Source organism: Pristis pectinata, chromosome 13 (assembly GCF_009764475.1).
Source record: "Pristis pectinata isolate sPriPec2 chromosome 13, sPriPec2.1.pri, whole genome shotgun sequence".
Taxonomy (NCBI): domain Eukaryota; kingdom Metazoa; phylum Chordata; class Chondrichthyes; order Rhinopristiformes; family Pristidae; genus Pristis; species Pristis pectinata.
Window position 1 is genome coordinate 21,248,339 of NC_067417.1, and position 24,462 is coordinate 21,272,800.

The 24,462-nt window shown below is 40.6% G+C and overlaps 1 protein-coding gene across 7 annotated transcripts in view; it reads left to right on the forward strand.

Moving 5' to 3' along the window:
• nfat5b (nuclear factor of activated T cells 5b) overlaps nt 1–24,462 on the forward strand; it is a 151,558-nt gene that overhangs the window by 106,230 nt on the left and 20,866 nt on the right. For 4 of the 7 annotated variants that reach the window (XR_007957328.1, XM_052028033.1, XM_052028037.1 and 1 more), the window contains 4 exons: nt 1,617–1,672; nt 6,698–6,830; nt 7,714–7,785; nt 19,824–19,975. Coding sequence is in view for 6 of the 7 variants with exons in the window: in XM_052028033.1 (XP_051883993.1) it covers nt 1,617–1,672; nt 6,698–6,830; nt 7,714–7,785; nt 19,824–19,975 (413 nt within the window). In the remaining variant the exon portion in view is untranslated. The remainder of the gene's footprint in view (nt 1–1,616; nt 1,673–6,697; nt 6,831–7,713; nt 7,786–19,823; nt 19,976–24,462) is intronic. The other 3 variants (XM_052028034.1, XM_052028035.1, XM_052028036.1) reach the window with 3 other exon arrangements.

Below are 24,462 nucleotides of genomic sequence, written 5' to 3' on the forward strand. Positions count from 1 at the left end.
AACACAGTAACCGCTCTAAGCCTGCAAGATCTTGTAAATAGCAATAGACTTAACCAGCTTTTGTGACTTCGCTGGAAGAAGAGCAAACTCTGATTTTCTTTAAATAGTGATCATAGGATCTTTATACACTAGAAGAACTGGAACAAAACAATCATCTCAATTTACTCTTTAATTTAAAGAATGGATTTTTAAGTAATTTGTCACTCAGTATGAGGTTTATATAAGACACAATTCCACAAGATTCTGAATTAGAAGACTGTGAACTGAGCCATCCTAACATGTTGGGTGCTCTTAGTCATTGTAATGTGAGCAATATCCAAAGGAGGTAGGTGAGATAGAGAGGGATGTTGGAAAAAGAAAGAACCAAAGCAAACTTTTTGTTCTCCTGTGGTTTCAGCCAAGATTCAAGGCTGTGGAAAATTTAGCAGAGTTAATCCACTAGAAGGTAAAATTATCTGGAAACAAATAATGAAACACTAAAAACTTTAGATAAGAAACACTCAGCTGGTCAGGCAGCATTTGTGGAGAAAGAAACAAAGTTAATGTTTCAAGTCAATGACCTTTGATCAGAACTGGGAAAATTTAACAAACAAGTCATGTTTTAAGTTGCAGAGGAGGGGAGGGGATGGGAGAACAAATAGAATGTCTGTTATAGAGTGCAGACCAAGAGATACAGAAATGATGCACCTGGAGATGGTGCTGGTGGAGAGAGGGTGGTGAAGGCTTGTTAATTGCAGAAGAGGAGATAAATTGCAGATGAATGAAAGCAGAAAAGAGACTAAACAAAATAATACTGCTACTATAAGATACAAAACAAGTTCTCCTTAAACTCCATTCTCTTCCTCCAAATCAAGGCATAGCTTGAGCAATCCACATGGTCCAAGCTATGCCTGTCTCTTTGTGGAATACATGAAACTGTCCTTGTTTCAGTCCTATGCTGGCTTCTTCTTTACCTCCTTTGCCAGTACATTGATCACTATATTGGAATTGCTTGCTGCTCTCTCAAAAGTTTTTTTGACCTTTGTTGTCAAGTTCCATCCTATTCTCACTTTTGAAAGGGCTTTCAGCTGAATCTCCAGCACTTTCCTCCCATGCAGAACAAGGACAGGGTTTCACCTGCCCCACTAGCTTCAACATCAAACTGAACGTCCTCTATAATTTCTGCCACTTTCAACGTTATGCAATCACCACACGTCTCCTCCCCCTTGATCCCCTGTCATCTTAACTCTTTATCCAACTCCCACTCTCAGCTCTGTCATTGGCTCCTTACACTGTTCTAATGAAGCTCAAGGAACAACATTTCATCTTCCAACTGGATGCTTCCAACTTATGAGGTACAAGACACAAGATAGCATATGTGCCCCTGCTTTTTAAGAAGGAAAGGTGAGAGAAAACTGGAAACAACTAAACTGTTAGTCTAATACCAGTTATGGGGAAGGTTCTAAGTCCAAAGTGAGGAATTTAATAACAGATCACATCGGCAAAAATAATAGGATTGAATGGAGTGAGCATGAATTTGTGAAAGGAAAGCCTAAATGTTATCAAGTCAACATATGAAGAAAACAAACTAACATTAGATCCTTTATTAACATTTTAATTTTGTTTATTTTATCCAGATGAGAATAATTCTTGGAAAGCAGAAGCTGAAATAGACATGGAACTTTTTCATCAGGTGAGCTTAAGTAGACAAGCATTTTTATGAAATGGAAGGAATGTATGTATTCAAAATTAATCTGCTTTTATCTATTCTATAATGTCACACTTACCTTTCATAATACTTTGCATTTTTATCCATTTCCATCCTGTCATTTCTGTAATGTGTGCAATATTCTAATCTATCCATATGAAATATTTATTTTTGATTTGTTGTTCCCAGACATCATCATCGGTTCAGGTGGCATTGTGTCCTTGATTTTGCCAGCAGTGATTTACCAGGTAGAAGCCACCTAGGCCAAAAATGAACAGTACCAATAGCTAATGTCCAGACTTGACTTCTAGTTGTTGTGCAAAGAAATGATAATTAATTAAAAGTACAAAAAGACATTTTCAATTACTGGACTAGCCTAAATGTTTGATTTTGTGCTTCTGACCTCTGCTGGAAATTTGTGCTTAGAAAATTGGACCTATTTGTACTTGTTTGATTATGCTAGTGATCAGAACTGGGCGAAGTGGCACCTCTGAGAAAATCGGACTGAATATTTACAGGTGCTATTCACTTCAGCTGTTCTGATGTTTCCCAGCAAGGGACACACATCTGATGATGTCACAAGTTGCTTAATGCCCATTCCCATCCTTTGGTATGAATTGGAGCTTTTGTCTGTCATTGTACATCTGGGACTACAGTGCACTACTTTGTTGCATTTATGTTTACTTAAAGGAACTTTATGTTGACATCAGGAGAGCTGACTGAACAGCTTCAGAACTAACTGCAGGCTGCTGAAACACCTTCCAAAGTTCAGACTGTGCTTAAACTAATAGTGTTTTTTTGCCGTCAGTCAGCTGCTCATGTATTCATTAAATGAATGCCTCAGTGGTGACACCGATGGCAACATTCCATTCCATTAATGGTGTCATTAGAGCTATTACTGGCCAGACAGGATGGGTCCAGGAGCTCAGCCAGAGCAAAGATATGCCCATCTGTGAAAGGCCAACTCCCACAGTGTTCAGAGTCATTGCGTGCTACCAGAAATAAAAGTGGAAAGTGCTGCAAAAACTCAGCATCAATAGAAGGAGACAGTTAACATTTTGGGTCTGAGACCCTTCATCAGAACTGAGAAAGGGAGAAAAGACTAGGAAGCTGGGAAGTTGAGTGAGGGCAGTGGGTGAAACAGAGGCAATTTCTCTGAAATGATGTAGCTGTTAAGGGGCAATTAAACTGCTTTAACTGTTTAATGTATTGCTAATGTTGTAAAGTATGAATAATGTATATTTTATATATTTATTCAGATTCTTTTTTAACTGCTCCCATGAACTCATCAACTAAATGGTCTCATTGACAGCTTATTCCCAAAGCAGCCTTGGCCTCATTCTATCAGAGATATTCCCTTTGTCCTATCCATCCCTCTGCCACTCTGCAATTTAAAACCAACTTGTTTTCTATCTTTTCCCATTCTAAAAGGGAGCCTTCGATTTGAAATGTTAACTCTGTTTCTCCTTCCACAAATGCTGCTTGATCTGCTGAATGTTTCCAGCATTGCTGTTTTTATTTCAGGTTTCCAGCATCTGAATTTTTTGGCTTTCATTAGCAGTTGGATGAGGACTGTCAAGGTTATTACTTCCCTTCCTCATTCCCTTGACTGCTTGCTGTTAACTATTTGTAAGGTCCATGCCATTGTGTGGCAAGATTGTGCATTATTGGTCTTGGTTTATTATTGTCACTTGTACCGAGGTACAGTGAAAAGCTTGTCTTACAAACCGATCGTACAGGTCAATTCATTACACAGTGCAGTTACATTGAGTTAGTACAGAGTGCATTGATGTAGTGCAGGTAAAAACAATAACAGTACATAGTAAAGTGTCACAGCTACAGAGAAAGTGCAGTGCAATAAGGTGCAAGGTCACAACAAGGTAGATCATGAGGTCATAGTCCATCTCATTGTATAAGGGAACTGTTCAATAGTCTTATCACAGTGGAATAGAAGCTGTCCTTAAGTCTGGTGGTACGTGCCTTCAGGCTCCTGTATCTTCTACCCGATGGAAGAGGAGAGAATGTCCTGGGTGGGTGGGGTCTTTGATTATGCTGGCTGCTTCACCAAGACAACGAGAGGTAAAGACAGAGTCCAAGGAGGGGAGGCTGGTGTCCATAATGCACTGGGCTGTGTCCACAACTCTCTGCAGTTTCTTGCGGTCCTGGGAAGAGCTGTTGCCATACCAAGTCGTGATATGATGCTTTCTATGGTGCATCTGTAAAAGTTAGTGAGAGTCAAAGGGGACAATCCAAATTTCTTTACCCTCCTAAAGAAGTAGAGGCGCTGGTGAGCTTTCTCGGCCGTGGCATCTACATGATTTGACCAGGACAGGCTGTTGGTCATGTTCACTCCCAGGAACTTGAAGCTCTGAACCCTCTCGACCTCAGCACCATTGATGTCGACAGGTGCATGTACACCGCCCCCATTCCTGAAGTCAATGACCAGCTCTTTTGTTGACATAGAGGGAAAGATTGTTGTCATGGCACCATTCCACTAAGCTCTCTATCTCCTTCTTGTACTCCGACTCATTGCTGTTTGAGATACAGCCTACAACGGTGGTATCATCTGCAAGCTTGAAGATGGAGTTAGAGCAGAATCTGGCCACACAGTCATGAGTGTATAGGGAGTAGAGTAGAGGGCTAAGGACACAGCCTTGTGGGGCACCAGTGTTGAGAATAATCATGCCGGAGGTATTGCTGCCTGTCGCGGTCTGTTTGTTAGAAAGTCAAGGATCCAGTTACAGAGGGTGGTGTTGAGTCCTAGGTCTTGGAGTTTGGTGACAAGCTTATTTGGGATTATTGTATTGAAGGCAGAGCTGTAGTCAATAAACAATAGTCTAATGTAGGTGTCTTTACTGTCCAGATGCTCCAGAGCTGAGTGTAGGGCCAGGGAGATGGCATCCGCTGTAGACCTGTTTTGACGATAGGCGAATTGCGATGGGTCCAGGTTGTCTGGTAGGCTAGAGTTGATGCGTGCCATGACCAACCTCTCAAAGCACTTCATGGTGGTGGATATCAGAGCCACTGGTCAGTAGTCATTGAGGCACTTTATACAATAGACCATTCTGAATCTTCACAATCCTCTGAATACAACAATGTTCCTCCAAAGGAATCAAGACAGCAGAAACATTAATTCAGCATTCCAGTGATGTGGTCTAACACACTTCCTTTGCCAGCATAGCTTTTACTGTGAGAACTGGAGTTATTAGTCACTTCACCAGCAGATAGCCCTTGTTTTTCAAAGTCGCCCTTTGTTTGTCAGATGTACATGTTACACCAAGCTGCAATAGAATAAAGCATCATGGCTACTGTTAGGTGCCATAGGGCGGCACGGTAGCATAGCGGTTAGCGCGACGCTATTACAGCGCCAGCGATCGGGGTTCGATTCCCGTCGCTGTCTGTAAAGAGTTTGTACATTCTCCCGTGTCTGCGTGGGTTTCTGCCGGGTGCTCCAGTTTCCTCCCACATTCTAAAGACGTATGGGTAGGTTAATTTGGGGATTAAAATGGGCAGCGCGGACTCGTTGGGCCGGAAGGGCCTGTTACCACGCTGTAACTAAAATTAAACTAAAATTAATGGGCACAGACCTGTATGATTCACTGTGATTGGCCATACAGCAGTTGCATAGTGAGAGAATGAAATTCCTCTTAACTCTGGTTATATCTCAGAGTTAAGAAAATGGCAATTATTTCACTACTTGCCACAGCACATCACTTCCTCTAATGTTCAGCAATTTTGAAGAAGTGATGAAGGCACCTAACATTTGTATAGTTATGGCAACAGAAAGTAGAGATAAGTCAACAAGTAACTTGAATCTAGTCGATGATCCCTTTAATTCCTGTTTGAAGAGAAGGATGGGGCTGTTCAGTCCTGTTACCAGTCGCATGTTCAGTCATGTGTGATTAAGAATGAATACTAACTGATGCAAAATTTAGGTCCTCATTTTTATCATGATCTCTCTACCATCTGCCTATTTCTACTTCGGAGCTTGCTACTTGTGCACTAACAACCTCATCAATGTGACTCAATTTTTTTGTGAGGTAAACTGGAAGGACTTGTTTCCCTTTAGGGAGGTAAACAGCTATGGGACATGTCTAGAAGATGGGTGAGAGGAAAGTTGAGGAAAACTTTTATCAACAAAAGCACTGAGGTCTGGAACACACTACCTGAAAGGATAGTGAAGGCAGAAACCTTCATCACGTTGAATAGGTGCTACATCAGTGGTTACAATGAAACATAAAAGCTTAAGGCCTCGGAGGTAACATATTGTCCTTGATAGAAGATTGGTTGGCAAACAGGAAAAAGAGCAGGCATAAAGTGATCTTATTCTGAAAGATCTAACGAGTGTTGTTCCACAGAGATCTTTTGCAGTTTATTTAAATTATATAGATGGAGGTACTGAAGGTATAGGTGTTGAATTTTCTGATGGTACAAAGCAAGATAATTCAATTTTGCATGCACAGATAGGATTCCTGGCTGACATCTACATGTCTTGCAGCTTCAAAAAAAGATCTTTTCATTTGTGCCACAGAGCATGTTTAAAATTCACAGCTATTTCCTATATTACATTATAGATTTATTATGGCACAAAAAAAGGCTATCTGGCCCATTGAGTCCTTACTGTCTCCGCCTAAAATAATTTTAGTCAATCCCATTTCCCTACTCTTTCACTAGAGATCTACAATTTATTCTCTCTTAAATGATGTTGTTTCCTTTTGAAGACATTGATGTTACATCCATAATTCCTCCAGGCAGTGAATTCCAGATCAGGACAACTCTCGAGTTAAAAAGTAAATTCCTCACATCCTCTCATCAACTTACTTTGTTCCAAGGAGAACTGTCCCAGGTTATCTAATCAGATATATTAGCTAAAATCAATTCTCCCTAAAACCATTTTTGTCAATCTTTTCTGCATTCTTTGTAGGACCACACATACTTCATAAACTTACTTGACCAGAATTGTGCACGGTAGTCAGTCCCTGATTTTGTTTTCCTATTTTCTTTTCAAAGAATCACCTTATCGTGAAAGTTCCCCCCTACCACAATCAACTTATAACATCACCAGTTTCAGTTGGCATCTATGTTGTAACCAACGCTGGAAGATCACATGAAGTACAGCCTTTTACCTTCACTCCAGATCCAGGTTTGTGAAGTTCAATACATTTTTTGCTTCTTTTTCTATTTTAAATCTTTTAACTCAAAGGACAAAAACAAACTTGATCAATCATCGCCACCGGAAGTATATGTTATGTTTATTAACCACTGTAGCATTACTGAAAGCTACTGTTCAGAGCTAACCTTTAGCCAGTCACTGATAGAACTGATTGCCAGCTGGAAAATGAGTGGGAGTGGCTAGTTGGGCTTCATCAGAACATCAGTGTTCTAAGTTAATTTACAAATTTTTTATCTGATTCCAATATTCCCATTTCAAACAGATCTGCCTTAAAAATTACATTATTGTTTTGTGATTAACCAAAAACCTAGTGTGTGTCACTTTTCTTATAGTTGTGGCGAAAATATCCAGACTATAATTGGTGGGTCATTTGTAATTTATTAGTCATAGAACCCCCCCACCCCCCACAAAACACTGGCAACTCCATTCTATTTGTTTAGAATTTTTCTATGTTCGTTTTTCTGGGTTAACTTTGTTTTTTGGGTGGCCTTCTGCATCTTTTAAAAAGTAGAGATTTTTTGTGTGCAAGTCAGAACTATTGAATTCGCTTATGTGCTCCTTGAGGTCCAGTGGACCTTTGCTAAGGCACAAAGCAAAGAGGTTGTGATTTTTTTGTGCTAATGGATTTTAATTATATATTTGATAAATATTGTTTTAAAGAACAGACCTGAATAAAAATGTTTGAAGTAATATTTTTAATACTGGCATGCGATAACCTGACTGTCGAGATTTAGTTACCTTTCTGAAGAACTAGATGAGGAATCTTTACAGTTAAATAACTGAAATGTTTGGCAAAAGAAAACTAGATAAAAAGTGAAAATAAAAAATTCAGTGTATTTTGTTTACGCTTCAGCAAACTCACCAGATATCATTGTGAAGAAAGAAATTCCTGTACAACCATGTTCCATTGACGAAGCAATGAAAGGTATAATGCGTTTTTTTATACATAAAAAATGCAGTAAAATTGCCTACACGGTTAGGGCTCTGGTTTCCCATTGCTGAACTTAATTGGACATTTAAATTTAAAAGTGGAGGTCAAGAACTTAGAAATGCAAAAAAGTAACTTTTTGGAAATAGCAGTATACAAAAGCAACAGAACATTGATGATTAACTTGGAGGCCTGTGTGCCCCATTCACTCTCATTGCAGGTTTCTACTTTGTATCACGCTTTGCCAGTTAACCACAAAGTTGAACATACTCCATTTCAGCATAAGAAAAAATAACTTTTTTTTAAACAGAGAGATTGTTATCCATTTATCTGGATGCAGTTATCCATTTATACTCTTATCCAGAATCTAGATACACTTGCTAAAAAGAGAAAATAATATTAAGTTATAAAAAGGATGCTTTCATTTTTTTTTAACTGAGTGAAGGGAATTCAGTGAAAGGTTTGCCCTAGAGCATTACTTTGTCAATAGTTTGCATGTAAATGGTATAATTATGGTAAGTGCAGTTTGAGCAAGTGGATTGTGTTACAAGCAGTAGCTGAAGGTCAAACTTTATGAACTGCTTTGATTACCTGAGGTGGAGACATTGATATAGTGGTTGAAAGATAATGGGCATATTTTTAATGAACTCTTCACCTGAAGATAACTATTTACTGCTGTTCTTTATAAGTGTTGTTTTGTTTTCCTCTGTTACATAAATAATTTTCATTTCGCATCAGCTTACTAATAGGATTTTCTTGCGATCAATTCTTTAACTACTGAATAATGTGCATTGTTTTGAAATTTTAAGTATTCAGTTCTCATCAGCTAAGCGTTCTATAAAAGGGATCATATATGTGAATGCATATATATGTATGTATGTGTATATATATGATGTTTATAGTTTTACCTGTCTAGCTTAGTATTTTAAACATTATAATTTAATTGTGGAAATAGAAATTTACCCAAACTCTTAAAAGAATAAAATAGCATATTAAAGATGATGGCAGGAAGCCATGCAATCCAAGCAACATCGCATAACATAATTTTTTAAATTTGCTGCAGGGATGAATGTGATGTTGGTAAGACACATTTATTCCCCATCTTTAGATTATCCTGAAGTATGCTTCTCATTCTTGAACCATTTAACGGTGTCTTATTTATTAAGCTAAACATACTGGCAGTATTTCTGATTTGATTCTGATTTTTGCTGTGTAAATTTATTTTAAGATGATAAATTTGGGAAAGAAAAATAATGGTTATTATTCTTTCTAATTGTGGTACTGTGATCCTCAGAAATACATGGAGGTTGGACATTCTCCCTTCTGCAAGAGAAGGGAAATCACAATTGCTCCAGACTGATTTGCATCCATTAACCTGATTTCAGAAAAGGAGAAGGCAAAGTACTTCCAAAATAACAAAGTTGGTTATTGGAGCAGAGATTTGTGTAACAGTTTACTTGTACTAGTAACTTCCTTGTCTCTGTTTCCCTTCAATGTCAACCATTTACCAGATCTTCTACTTTAGATCATAGAACATTACAGCACAGTACAGGCCCTTCAGCCCACGATGTTGTGCCGACGTTTTATCCTGCTCTAATATCTATCTAACCCTTCCCTCCCACATAGCTCGCTATCATTCATGTGGCTATCTAAGAGTCTCTAAATGTCCCTAATGTATCTGCACCCACAACCTCTACCAGCAGTGTGTTCCACGCACTTACCACTCTGTGTAAAAAAAAAGCTTACCTCTGATATCCCCCATGTATCTTCCTCCAATCACCTTAAAATTATGCCCCCTTGTGTTAGGCATTTTCGCCCTGAGAAAAAGTCTGTGACTGTCCACTCAATCTATGCCTCTATCAAGTCACCTCTCATCCTCCTTCTCTCCGAAGAGAAAAGCCCCAACTCACTCAAGCTATCCTCATAAGACATGCTCCCCAATCCAGGCAGCATCCTGGTAAATCTCCTCTGCACCCTCTCTGTCCTTAAGTCAATTTTAATACAAACTGACGCAGACCCTCCTATTCCATGAACCTCAATTTTAGAACATAGAACATAGAAAAACTACAGCACAATTTAGGCCCTTCAGCCCACAAAGCTGTGCCAAACATGTCCCTACCCTAGAAATTACTAGGCTTATCCATAGCCCTCTATTTTTCTCAGCTCCATGTACCTATCCAACAGTCTCTTAAAAGACCCTATCGTATCCACCTCCAGTACCGTTGCCAGCAGCCCATTCCACGCACTCACCACCCTCTGAGTAAAAGACTTACCCCTGACATCTCCTCTATACCTACTCCCCAGCACCTTAAACCTATGTCCTCTTGTGGCCACCATTTCAGCCCTGGGGAAAAGCCTCTGACTATCTACGCGATCAATACCTCTCATCATCTTGTATACCTCTTATCAGGTCCCCCCTCATCCTCCGTCGCTCCAAGGAGAAAAGACCGAGTTCCCTCAACCTGCTTTCATAAGGCATGCTCCGCATTCGAGGCAGCATCCTTGTAGATCTCCTCTGCACCCTTTCTATGGCTTCCACATCCTTCCTGTAGTGAGGCGACCAGAACTGAGCACAGAACTCCAAGTGGGATCTGACCAGGGACCTATATAGCTGCAACAATACCTCTCGGCTCCTAAAGTCAATTCCCCGATTGCTGAAGGACAATACACCATATGCCTTCTTATTTTGTTGTTTTTATATGCTACTTTATCAAAGGCTTTCTTTCATTAACGTTATCTGTTATTTCATCAAAAAAATTCAGGTATGTAAGTTAAACATGCCTTTCACAAAATCATACTGGCTCTCCAACATGTCTGTTGATTTTTTTTCCTGATTCTAAAACCAGACTTACCATCAATGTTAAACTAATCATCTTAGAATTATTGGAATATCCTTCCACCCATGCCGTAATCCCACAAGAGGGATGGGTAGGGAACCAAAGCTGGAACTCCTTGGTTGACTGAAACAGAGAATATGATGAAACACAAGAAGAGCATGTATGATATATAGAAGGTGTTTTTCTGACTGGAGGTCTATGCACTATGGTATTCTATAAGGATCAGTGCTGAGACCTCTGGTGTTTATATTATATATTATATTTATTGACTTAATAGAGGTATACAAGATTATAAGAGGCATAGATTAAGTGAACAGTCAAAGACTTTTTCCCAGGGCGAAAATGGCTAACACGAAGGGGCATAATTTTAAGGTGATTGGGGGAAGGTATAGGGGGGATGTCAGTGATAAGTTTTTTACGCAGAGAGTGGTGGGTGTGTGGAACACACTGCCTGCAGAGGTTGTAGGGACAGATACATTAGGGACACTAGAGACTCTTAGATAGCCACATGAATGATAGAGAAATGGAGGGCTATGTGGGAGGGAAAGATTAGATGGCTATTAGAGCAGGATAAAATGTTGACACGACATTGTGGGCTGAAGGGCCTGTACTGTGCTGTAATGCTCTATGTTCTATTAATGATTTGGATGAAAATGTAGGTGTCTAATGAGTACATTTGCAGATGACACAAAAATTGGTGAAGTTGTGGATAGAGAGAAAGGTTGTCAAAGGATACAGCAGGTTATAGATCAGTTGGAGATTTGGGAGGAGAAATGGCAGATAGAGTTTAACCCGGACAAGTGTGAAGTGATGCACCTAGCTAGGTCAAATGCAAGGAGAAAGTACAAAGTGACCTGTGCTTTTCCAGGGAGGGGGGAATGCTGTATTCCAGAAAACAGTTCATATCCCGATCTTCCATACCACGAAGCCGTGTCACCTCTGCATGCATGAAGAATTGTGAGTTGAAAAAAAAATTTCTTCAAGTAAGAACCAGGCTAGATACAATAAGTGGAGAAGAGAATTGAAAGAAAAATAAGTTTGGCAAAAGGTGAATATGAGAGAATGGCATTAATAAAGGAAATTCCAAAATCATCTTTCTGGCATGTGAATAGTAAACAGTGGTAAGTAGGAGGATGGGATCTTTTGGAGATAAAGAGGGTAGAAATACAGGGTGAAGCTTGCATAGTTAATTAGTATTTGTATTGGTGTTTATTAAGGAGGATGATGCTGACAAAATAGTGGTAGAAGTAAAGTATGGGATGAAAATTGATGAGCAGGATGTACCAGAAAAATTAGCTGTGCTAAGTCATCTGGTCTGATGTGGCTTGCCAAGGAAAGTAGGGGTGGAGATAGTGAAAGGATGTGCCATCATCTTCCGATGTTCTACATTGTAGGAAAAGAGGTAGAGAATTGTTCTACATTGTAGGAAAGGAGGTAGAGAATTGAAGAAAGGCAAATGTGACAACCTTGTCCAGGAAGGGGCATAAGGACATTGCATTTGAATTGAGGGGCTGAAATGCTAAGCCATTGACAGGTCTGAGTTAACATTACTGGTCCTGGCCTATATCTTGGTAGATTTCCTCCCTTGAAGAGTAATAGTAAAGCAGATGGTTTTCACAACAATCTGCTGGTTTTGTGGTCATCATTTTTAATGACTATTATTTTTCTTAATTTCTAATTATTAAACAAAGTTCAATTTCACATATGTCATGATGGGATTTGAAAGATATCTGGAGTACCAGACCAATAATTTAACCACTGTACCGACCCTCTGACAAATGCTCCATCTATCCTCAAAGATCAAAGCACATGAACTTCCAGAACAATCTTTAAAACTGTGCACTCTGTCTACATTGGTTCTCTCCACTTGTGTGACCTGTGTAGGTAGCCTGTGTTCTTTTACAGTTGATTGGTATCATCCCGACTGTTTGCCACAGCCCTCACATTTGTTATCATCAGGACATTTTAAAATTCTACTGGTGTTCCAATATCTTCATCGTGTATATAATTTAAGAATACGATTGAAACACTTGTTGGCTCATTGCACAATAACTACATTATGGCCATTAAGACTCGCTGGAATTTATATGTAACAATCCTGTCTGACAACTTAAATTTTGTCACGAGTTCTGAATAACTTGAGAATGACTTGAACATGTTTGTGAGGAAAAAGTGACTAGGGATATGTGGCTCCCAAAACAGGAGTTTTCTTCATGTGTAGGCCCATTTGAGATTGATTACTATGATTAGTCAACAGGCATCAGCTCTGGCAGCGTTCATGCACTTGAATTAGAAGCAATACACAAAAAGTGCTGGAGGAACTCAGCAGGTCAAGCAGTATCCATGGAGGAAAATAAACAGTCGACGTTTCGGGCTAAAACCCTTCATCAGGACTGGAAAGGAAGAGGGCAGAAGCCAGGAAAAGAAGATGGGGGAGGGGGAGGCACATACGCAGGCAGGGGATAGGCGAGTCCAGGTGATGGGCGAATCCAGGTGAGAGGGGGAAGGTAGGTGGGTGGGGGAGGGGAAGAAGATGGAAGAAGCTGAGAGGTGATAGGTAGAAGAGGCAAAGGGCTGAAGAAGAAGGAGTCCAGTAGGAGAGAGCAGTGGACCAGAGGCTAGAGAAGGGAAGAAAAGAAGAGGCATGGGGGGGGTGGGCAGGCGGGGTGGGGGTGGAGGTTTGGATTACTTAAAGTGGGAGAATTTGATGTTCATGCTGTTAGGCTGTAAGGACTCAAGACGGAAAATGAGCTGCTTTTCCTCCAGTTTGCATTTTGACTTCTCTTGGCAGTAGAGGAAGCTGAGGACTGACATATCGTTGATAGTGTGGGAGGGGGAGGTGAGGTGACTGGCAACGGGGAGATGCAGATTGTGGTTATGGACAGAGCGCAGGTGTTCTACAAAATGGTCACCTAGTCTGCGTTGGGTCTCACCAAAGTAGAGGAGGCCACACTTGGAGCACCGAATGCAGTAGATGGTATTAGGGGAGGTGCAGGTGAATCTCTGCCTCACCTGAAAGGACTGTTTGGGTCTCTGGATGGAGGTGGTTTAGGGGCAGGTGTTACACTTATGGCGGAGGCAGTGGAAAGTCCCCGGGGTGGGAGCGGGATGGGTGGGGAGGGAGGAGTGAACGAGGGAGTAGCAGACAGAACAGTCCCTGCGAAAGCGAGAAAGGAGTGGAGAGGGAAAGATATGCTTGGTGATGGGGTCCTGTTGGAGATGGCGGAAGTGACGGAGAATGATGTGTTGGATACGTAGGTTGGTGGAATGAAATGTGAGGACAAGGGGGATCCTATCCCTTTGGGTCTGGGAGGGGTGGGGGTGAGAGCAGAGGTGCAGGAAATGGCAGAGGTGCGGGTGCAAGCTCTCTTGACCACAGTAGGGGGGAAGCCACAGTTAGTAAAGAAGTTGGACATCTCAGATGTCCTGGAGTGGAAAGCCTCATCATGGGAGCATTGCGGCAGAGGCAGAGAAAATTGAGAGAAAGGGATAACGTCCTTGCAAGAGACAGGGTGAGAGAAGCTGTAATCAAGTTAGCTGTGGGGCATCAGTGGGTTTGTAGAAGATGTCAGTGGATAAAGAATCTCATGAGATAGAGATGGAGAGAGAGATCAAGAAAGGAGAGAGAGGTTTCAGAGATAGTTCAAGTGAATTGGAGAGCCGGGTGAAAATTAGTGGCGAAATTTATGAAACTGTTGAGTTCTGCACGGGTGCAAGAGGTGGCATCAATGCGGTCGTTGATATAGCAGAGAAAGAGCTGAGGAATCAGGCAGAGTAGGCTTGGAACAGAGACTACGAAAAGGCAGGCATAGCTGGCACCCATGTGAGTGCCCATTGGAGCACCGAATGCAGTAGATGGTATTAGCAGAGGTGAACCTCTGTCTCACCTGAAAGGACTGTTTGGGTCTCTGGATGGAGGTGGTGTAGGGGCAGGTGTTACACTTATGGCAGGGTGTTACACTTATGCAGACCCTTGGTCTCAGAAAGTGAGAGTAATTGAAAGATGTTGTTAGAGTGAGGACAAGTTCAGCCAGGCAGAGGAGAGTGTTAATGGAAGGGGACTGGTTCTGTCTTTGGTCGAGAAAGAAGCAGAGGGTGGTGAGGCTGTCATGATGAGGAATGTAGGTACATAGGGACTGGATGTACATGGTGATGATGAGGTTGTGCGTGCCAGAGAGCTTAAAGTCATGGAAGAGTTGGAGAGCTTGTGAGGTGTCACAGATATAGATGGGAAGGGATTGGACCAGAGGGGACAGAATAATGTCCAGGTACGAGGATATGGTCTCAGTGGGGCAAGAGCACGTGGAGACAATAGGTCTACCAGGACAGTCATTCTTGTGGAAACACCAAGCATATCTTTTCCTCCCTATCCCTTCCTGCCTTTCATAGGGACCGCTCTCTCTGTGGCTCTCTACTTCAATCCTCCCTCCCCACCCAATCTGCTTCCAACCAGGAGGACTTTCCATTGCTCCCACCATGTGTAACACCTGCCCCTACACCACCTCCATCCAGGGACCCAAACAGTCCTTTCAGGTGAGGCAGAGATTTACCTGCACCTCCCCTAATATCATCTACTGCATTCGGTGCTCCAAGTGTGGCCTACCCTACTTTGGCAAGACCAAACGCAGACCAGGTGACTGTTTCGTAGAACTCCTGCATTCCGTCCATAACCGCGATCTGCATCTGCCCATTGCCAATCACTTCACCTCCCCCTCCCACTCTATCATAGATATGTCAGTCCTCAGCCTCCTCCACTGCCAAGAGAAGTCCAAACGCAAACTGGAGGAACAGCACCTCATTTTCCATCTTGGGATCTTACAGCCTAACAGCATGAACATTGAATTCTCCCACTTTAAGTTATCCAAATCCCACCCCACCACCACCACAATCATGCCTCTTTTCTTCCTTTTCCTAGTCTCTCTCTCTTTTCTGCACGCCTATTTTTTTCCTCTCCTCCCCTCCCCCCCAAGTGGTGCAGGCCTCCATACCTTTTGACCCATCCCCTGGTGGATCTGCTCTCCCCTCCTCCCCACACCTGCCTATCACCATCTCTTACCCGCCTCCCCTCTTTTGTCCACTTACCACTGCTCTGTTTCTCCCCCCTGATATGTTGGGCTTTGTCTTTTCCTATCTTGAGTCCTGACCCAAAATGTTGACTGTTTTTCTCTATGGATGCTGCCTGGTCTGCTGAGTTCCTCCAGCATCTTGTTGTTTTCTCATCTAGATTCCAGCATCTGCATTCCTTTGTTTCTCTATTATCACATTGGTATTTGTGAGGGCTTTACAAAGCACATTATTATTCCCTACACTTTAAAAGTACCTCATTAGCGGTAATATGCTTCATAACATTCTGAAAGGAATATAAAAGGTGCTGTAAAAATACCAGGTTTTCTTTCTTCATTACCAGCTTCATTATTATAATCTTGGAACTAACAGGATTAGAAGAGGTATTTCAAATGGAACTTTTTTCATTTGGCGATTCCTTTTTCGTAAGAGTTAGCAGGAGTAGGCCAGCTGGCCCACTTGTCTGCTCTGCCATTCATCGGGATCATGGCTGATCTTCTACCTTAGCATAATTTTCCTGCAATATCCCCTGATTTCTTTAAAATTCAGAAATCTGTTGATCTCTGTTTTGAATGAACTCAGTAACTAGGCCTCCACAACCCTCCAAAGATTCACAATCCTCTGTGGGAAGAAATTTTTCCTACTTTCAGTTCCTAATTTGAGTCCTCAGGGATAGAGGAGGGAATTTATGCTTGGAGTCAGAGAATGTGGGTGAGGTACTAAGTGAGTACGTTACGTCAGTATTCACCAAGGAGGAGGACCTAGAGGATAGTAAGATTAGTGCGGGCCGTGCTAATGTGCTAGGGCATTTTGGGATCACTTTTGTGAGGCTAACTGGCCTACAATTCCCTGGATTATCCCTGTTTCCCTTCTTGAACAAAGGAACAACATTGGCTACTCTCCACTCCTCCGGGACCTTGTCTGTTGTTAGTGAGGATATAAAGGTTTTCATCAAGACCCCAGCAATCTCCTCTCTCCAGGATTGAGTTTTTTGAGGAGGTGACAAAGGTGATTGATGAGGGTAGGGCAGTAGATGTTGTCTACATGGATTTTGGTAAGGCATTTGATGAGGTTCCTCATGGTAGGCTGATCCAGAAGATTAAGGTGCATGGGATCCACGGTGACTTCATAGTTTGGATTCAGAATTGGCTTGCCATAGAAGACAGAGAGTAGTGGTGGAAGGGTGTTATTCTGGCTGAAAGTGGTGTTCCACAGGGGTTGGTGCTGAGGTCTCTGTTGTTTGTGATATATATATATATATATATATATATATATATATATATATATATATAGGTGGGTTAGTAGGTTTGTAGATGACACAAAGATTGGTGGAGTTGTAGACAGTGCAGAGGGCTGTCAAAGGATACAACAGAATATAGATCAGTTACAGATATGGGCAGAGAAATGGAAGATGGTGTTTAATTTGAGCAAGTATGAGGTGTTGCACTTCGGGAGGTCAAAAATGTACAATTAATGGCAGTACTCTTAACAGCATTGATGTACAGAGGATTCTTGGGGTCCAAGTCCATATCTCGCTGAAAGTTACCACGCAAGAGGATAGGGTGATAAACAAAGCGTATGGCATGCTTGCCTTCATTGGTTGGGGCATTGAGTATAAAAATAAGGAAGTCATGTTGCAGCTGTTTAAAACTTTGGTTAGGCTGCACTTTACAGGAAATGCGATTCTGGTCGCCCCATTGACAGGAAGGACGTTGAGGCTTTGGAAAGGGTACAGAAGAGGTTTACCAGGATGCTGCCTGGATTAGAGGGTATGAACTATAAGGAGAGGTTGGCCAAACTTGGAATGTTTTTTCTGCAGCGTCAGAGGCTGAGTGGAGACTTGATCAAAGTTTATAAAATTATGAGAGGCATTTATAGGGTAGATAGTCAGAATCTTTTTTCCCCAGGATAGAAATGTCAAGTACTGGAGGACATGGAGTTAAGAAGGGGGAATTTTAAAGGGGATATGTGGGGCGTTTTTTTTTTTACACAGAGAGTAGTAGGTGCCTGGAACGGGCTGCAAGGGGTAGTGGTGGAAACAGGTATGATAGTAAAATTTAAGAGGCTGTTAGATAGACATATGAATGGGAATGGAGGGATATGGATCATGTACAAGCAGAAGAGGTTTAGTTTAATTTGGCATCATGTTCGGTGCAGACGTTATGGGCCGTAGGGCCTGTCCCTGTGCTGTACTGTTCCAAGTGGCCTGCCCCTTACTTTGAGACTGTTACCCTCAGCAACTATATCCTTCTTTATATAAGGAGACAAAAACTATACACAGTACTACAAGTGTAGTTTCACTAAAGCTCTGTATAATTGCAGTAAGATATTTTTTCTCATATTCAAATCCTCTTGTAATAAAAACCAAAAAAAACATTTGCTTTCCTAATTGCTTGCTGCATCAACATGTTGGCTTTCAGTGACTTTTGTGCAGGTACTACTATGTTCCTTTGAAGATCCCAATCTTTCCCAGTATTGGGGCTGATTGTACTATTCGAACATAAAATCTGTTAGTATAAGCACATGTATGCCAGTTAACAGGAACATGGATTTTAACTGTAAATCTAGCCCTCAATGTTCTACAATACACACCTATGAAGACAAAGAATTGGATAATCTCTTCATAATTACTGTTCTGATAAATGCTGATGCTTCTGTTTGTGGGCTCTGGCATATTTCAGCAAGTGAAAAGTACATTAGTCAAAAGTTTTTTCTTGGTTGGTTATGTGCTCAAAACCTTTGAGAGGCTTTTGCTCTTAGTAACTCGATCAAAAAAATCATACTCGCTATCATTGTTATGCCCTCGAGCTAGAATACCATTTATGATTACCTGGAAAGTCGTGATGCATGTAGAAATTAATTGCTTGCCAGTGTAGGTTAGTTGATTATTATTTCTCAATGTAATCAACAGGAAATGGGAGAGATTATTAGCCAATAATATTACAACAAGAACTATTCTCTGCAGCAGAGGTTCTTGAACTTTTCTATGTTGGGGGCCCAGAATCAATAGCTTGTTACCTTCTCAAGTTCCATCTTTTGACAGAGTTTCCCAATCCTATTCTTGGTGACTTACTTTGTCCACTGAAATTAAAAACAGGAAATGCTGGAAATACTCAAGGGGTCAGGTAGCAGCATCTGTAGAGAGAGAAACAGAATTAAGTTTCAAATTGATAACCTTTCATCAGAACCTTTCTCTCCCTATCTTTCCCCTCTTTTCCCTCCTTCCCTCTCACTCCACTTTCATTCCCATGCATCTGTTCAAGGTGGTTAGTGATCCCCGAAGAATGTAGTATTGGTGTAAGAGTCCCCAGCGTGGCAGGCAGCACCAGTGGAGTGAGAAACAGAACCAGAAAAAGTTAGTAAACAAGCATGTTTTAGGTTGCAGGGATGGGAGGGGGTGGAGAGAACAAAGGGAATGTCTGCAGTAAGGTGGAGACCAAGAGAAACTGATCCAGATGGTGTTAGGGTGAGTGTGGTAAGATTTGTCAATTGAAGTTGATCTGTATGGAGATAGTGTAAGTAGAGAGAGATGATTGAGAACAACCTGGATAGCAGTATGGGCTGTAGGAATGATGCAGAGAGACATGGACAGATTAAGTGAATAGGTAAGGGCATAGCAAATGGAATATAATGCAGAAAATTGTGAAATCATGTGCTTGGATAGAAAAAATAGGAAGGTAGAGCACTTTTTAAATGGGGAAAGTTTGAAAGGTGGTTGGTATTCAGAAGGACATTGGTTTTCTTTTACACAGATCACAGAAAGGAACATGTGAAGGTCATGTTGAAAAAAATCATCTGATTTGACTCACTGATGATCTTAATAAAAAGGAGTAGTATTAGATAAAATCAAGTTTATGATAACAGTGTTAGTAATAAAGATAATGGCCACAGTATCGTCACATTCCCCAAATGCAAGTTGCATTCTATTAAGAAAATCAAATACTCTGTTGTGAGTATGCACAGGAAATGTAAAGTTGATTTACTGTCAATAAAACTAATGTGTATGCAATGTTGGAAACATGTTAGAGCACACATAACAGATTTATTCATTCATCCTTATGTGTAAATGTGTTATTTTTGGTCAGAATGGAATTTTTGTGGCAGAAGTTTGATAATTTGTTGCTTTTTTTTTAGCTGCAGCAGCGAAAGTCACAGGCTGTAATCCAGATGAACCAAATCTTCCCAGTGCCTTGTTGTCACCCCTTCTGCCATCTGTTGTGGTAAAGAATGAGGAAGCCATTTCAATGGACATGGTATCGAATCAGACACCATCTACAGTCTTTAAAGTACAATCTTTTGTTTCAACAGTCAGAAATATATTTTTGGGGTATTTTTATAAGCAAAAAAACACCGCCCGATTACATCCTTACTGTATGTACTGCCTGTTGTTGCAACTTTCAGTGGTAGCACCTCCAAAGATACCAGTTTCTTCATTGTTATTTTTGACTTCATGTTCATACATGTCATGATTTCAATAATCTTCTATAATTTTCTTGTTATTTTGTATTTTTGGCAAACTATCATTAGCTTCTAATTTTGGAAATGTGTTTTTTTTTGGTGGCAAGATCTGCCTTTGTGTGGTTAAAATTCTCAACTAGTCTTTAGTTATTAACTTTGGTGATATCTGGCTTCACATGAATATGTCCTGTCTTCTGACAGGACTCGATTAGAAACGTGGCAGTGAAAGTTAGCCATTTAGCACCTTTTCTGTCATGCCATTCAGTGAAGTCATGGCTGATCTGTTGTCTAAATCCATGTCTGCCCCTATCCCTTAATATCTCTGGTTACAAAATTCTGCAAATTTAAAATTAGCAATACAACTTGCGTCATTGAACATTTTGAAGATGTTTCAAATTTTTATCATCCTTTTAATGTGTACAAATGTTTCCTAACCACTCCTGAAAAGTTTGGCTTGAATTTTTAAATTATGTCCCCCTTGGACCTAACTGGTAGATTCCCACCCAGCATAGATAAATATTGGTCTCTATACCTTATCACCCTGTCCTATGGCTTGAAAACTGAAATCACAACACTCCTTACCCTTCTAAAATCAAGTGAATACAGCTTTGATGTGAGTAATTTTGCCTCACTTTGCTTGGGTATCATTCAGCTAAGCCTATGCTACACAACCAAAACCAATATATCCTTCTTAAAATGTGGTGTCCCGAACTGCTCACAATAGTCCAGATATTATCAAAACAGGTCTTGGTATACAGGCAGAATTTCTATCTCCTTGTATTCAAGTCCAGAAATATAGAATTCAGCATTCCATTAGGATCTAAAATAAATATCAATTATTCTGCATATCTGATATTTTCACTGAATACATTTCCATTAACAGTTCTTCAGTTGTCTCACATTATTCCTACAGTTATCGTTTTCCTAATAAAACTAAAACCTTTTTGTATTAATTTTGATATCCCTTGTGTTTCCTACTTCCTTTTTGTAGCTCAAACTGTCTTTTGTTCTTTGTATCTCACCCTTCATTGCCTTAAATAAAGGGAGGTAACTTTTTATTTACCTGCAATAAGGTGAAAGTCGTGCTGATCTGTAAAAGTTGAACATTAATTTTACTAAAGGAAAATACTATAGATGCTGGAAATCTGAAATTACAACAGTAAATGGTTGAATTATTCAGCAGGTCAGGTAGTATTGTGGAGAGAGGAACAAAATTATCACTTCCAAGTTGATTTTGTTTCATCATAACTATTCTGATGAAAGATCGTTAACCTGAAGCACTTGAGCCTCTTTCTACAAATTATGTCTAGCCTATTAAGTTTTTCCATCATTTTTGTTTTTTATAATTATTTTTAATTTTGTTCTTTCCCTTGCCTCTTCAATTGTTCATTGTTAATTCCCACTGAACTTCTGTCAGTCAGATTATTTGCATATTTTTCCAGCTTATTGTGGACAATCTCTGATACCTTAGCTTAATATCCTGTCTAAATATCCTGTCTAAATCCAGAATATTAGTAATTGTTCTGCACTTCTCCCTTTCCAAACAACATTAAACATAATCATATTATGTTTTCTACTAGATATATACAGTAAATAAATCTGGTTCATGCCACTTGAGTCATAGAATGAAAACAGGCTCTTCGGCCCAACTTGTCCATGCTGACCAAGATATCTTCCTGAACTAGTCCCATTTGCCTGCATCTTGCCCATATCCCTCTAAATCTTTCCTATCCATGAACCTGTCCAACTGTCTTTTAAACATTGCAATTATACCCACCTCTAGCACTTCCTCAAGAGCAGTTCATTCCATATACCCATCACCCTCTATATGCAAAACTCGTCCTTGGGTCCCCTTTAAATCTTACCCCTCTCACCTTAAACCTAAGCCCTTTAGGTTTAGACTACCCTACCTTGGGAAAAAGACGGTAACCATCCACCATAGCCATGTCCCTTATGATTTTATAAACCTCCATAGGGTCACCCCTCAGCCCCCTTCACTCCAGGTAAAACAGTCCCAGCCTATCCAGTCTCTCCTTATAACTCAAGTCCTCCAGATCCAGCAACATCCTTGTGAAACTCTTCTGCACCTTCTCTAGCTTAATCACACTCCTTCTATGGTATGGTGACCAGAACTGTACACAGAGTCTCATTAATGTCTTGTACAGCTGTAACATGACATCCCAACTCTTGTACTCAATGACCCATCTAATGAAGGCATATGCCATATGCTTTCTTCTCCACTTTGTCGACACGTTCAGGGATCTGTGTACTTGTGCCCCTAGTTCTCTCTGGTGTACAATACTCCGGGGCCCTTCCATTTACTGCATCTGCCCTGGTTTAACTTCCCAAAATGTATCACTTTGCACTTGTCTAAGTTAAATTCCATCTGCCTTTACTTTGCCCACCTTGCCAATTGAACTAGGTCCTGTTGTAACCGTAGGCAACCTTCTTCACTGTCCACCACACCACTAATTTTGGTGTCATCCGCAAATTTACTAATCATGCCATCTACATGCACATGTAAATCATTAACATAAATGACAAGCAACAAGGGATTCAGCAATGAAACCTGCAGCACACCACTGGTCTCAGGGCTCCAATCTGAACAACAACCCTCCACTACCTCCCTCCAACTTCATCCACCAAGCCAATTTTGTATCTAATTGACTAGCTCACCAAGGATCCCATGTTACCTCACCTCCTGGACCAGCCTACCATGAGGGACGTTGTCAAAAGCCTTGCTAAAGTCCATGTAGCAATGCCTTCTCCTTGCCCTCATCAGTCCTCTTGGTCAAATTTGTGAGACAAGATTTCCCAGGCAAAAAGTCATACTGACTACCCCTAATCAGTCTTGCATTTCCAAATGCAGATAGATTCTGTCTCTCAGAATCCTCTCCAGTAACTCCTTAGGCTCACTGGCCTGTAGTTCCCTAGCTTGTCCTTGCAGCCCCTCTTAATTAAAGGCACAACATTAGCCACTGTCCAGTCTTCCAGTACCTCACCCGTGGCTAACGATGATACAAAAATCTCTGCCAGGGACCTACTACTTATTGAGTATATTGTTTTAGAAGACTATCCTGGAAACACTGAAGAAATTTGCTGCTGTACTGACATGGCCTAGACTGTTTGTTCTATCCCAATCTGTGTGAAATTCAAAATTGTCCATTAAATCACTATGCTTAATCTCAACATTCACTAACACTTCATAGAAGCTACCGTGAGGACTTGTACACTAGAGGTATTATAATCTCAAATCCATTTATATTTCTTAACTCTACCTTTAATCTTCACTGTCTGCTACTTTCTGCTATGTAATCTTTTATCACTAAGCATACCTGTAGCATCTGATCTCCCCACCATTCATTCTCCACCACTTTCCATCTTTCACGTAGAACTTAGCTGCAAGACAGTTAAGATGGAGCTATGTTTCAGTAATTGCTACTTTTTATGCTCCAAGTTGAATTTGCATCTGCAACTCATTTGTTTTTTCTCTTTGAATAAGAATGTTTAAATGACCCATAAATCCTTGTTTAACTGTCTGGTTTAAAGCTTTTTAAGCCATTTCTAATTTCTCATGGTTTAATTACTTTCCATATTTTAGATTTTCTTTGATCTGCAATAAAGGAAAATAGTTTTCTATTAACCTGCAATGAGGAAAAGCCCAATTTCATCCTGTTACTCTGATTTCTTATTTATTTGACTAGCCATTCCCTCTGGGTCCATCCCCTTACCCTATTTACTAGTTTGAAGTCCTCCACAGGCGTTGTCCCGCCCTTCAGAATAGTCTATATCAAAACTATTTGTTTTACTTTTTAATCTGTTTTATCTCCCTCTAATATAAAACTCACTGTGGTCACCATATTATGCTTCCTCTCTTCCTACCCGTTTGGGCTGTTTCCTATTTCAGGGTGCTGTGGTCAGAATTTTAGTGGTCCTTCTGAGAGCCTTAATTCAAATGGTCATATCAGTTGCATACAATGGGTAGGTTCAGTTTTGTGTATCCCCATCTTCTGATCCCAAGTCTACACCATCTGTCAAACCAATCTGTTCATGATTTATGAACCTCTTTACAGATGCTCCCAAAATCTGGGGATAATTGTCTTTTAACCCCGGCAGCAACACCCCCTACCCAACCCCAGCCAACTTCATTTTGTTGGAGGGTCTCAATGATCGAGCCAAGGAGATTTAAGGAGGGGTCATGTACAGCAGATATATTTGATCAGTACATTCATACTGTTCACAAACTCCTATTTACTGCATTTGATTCACACAATCTGTTCTGCCATTTCTTAATCTATAATTTAGAGCTTATTTT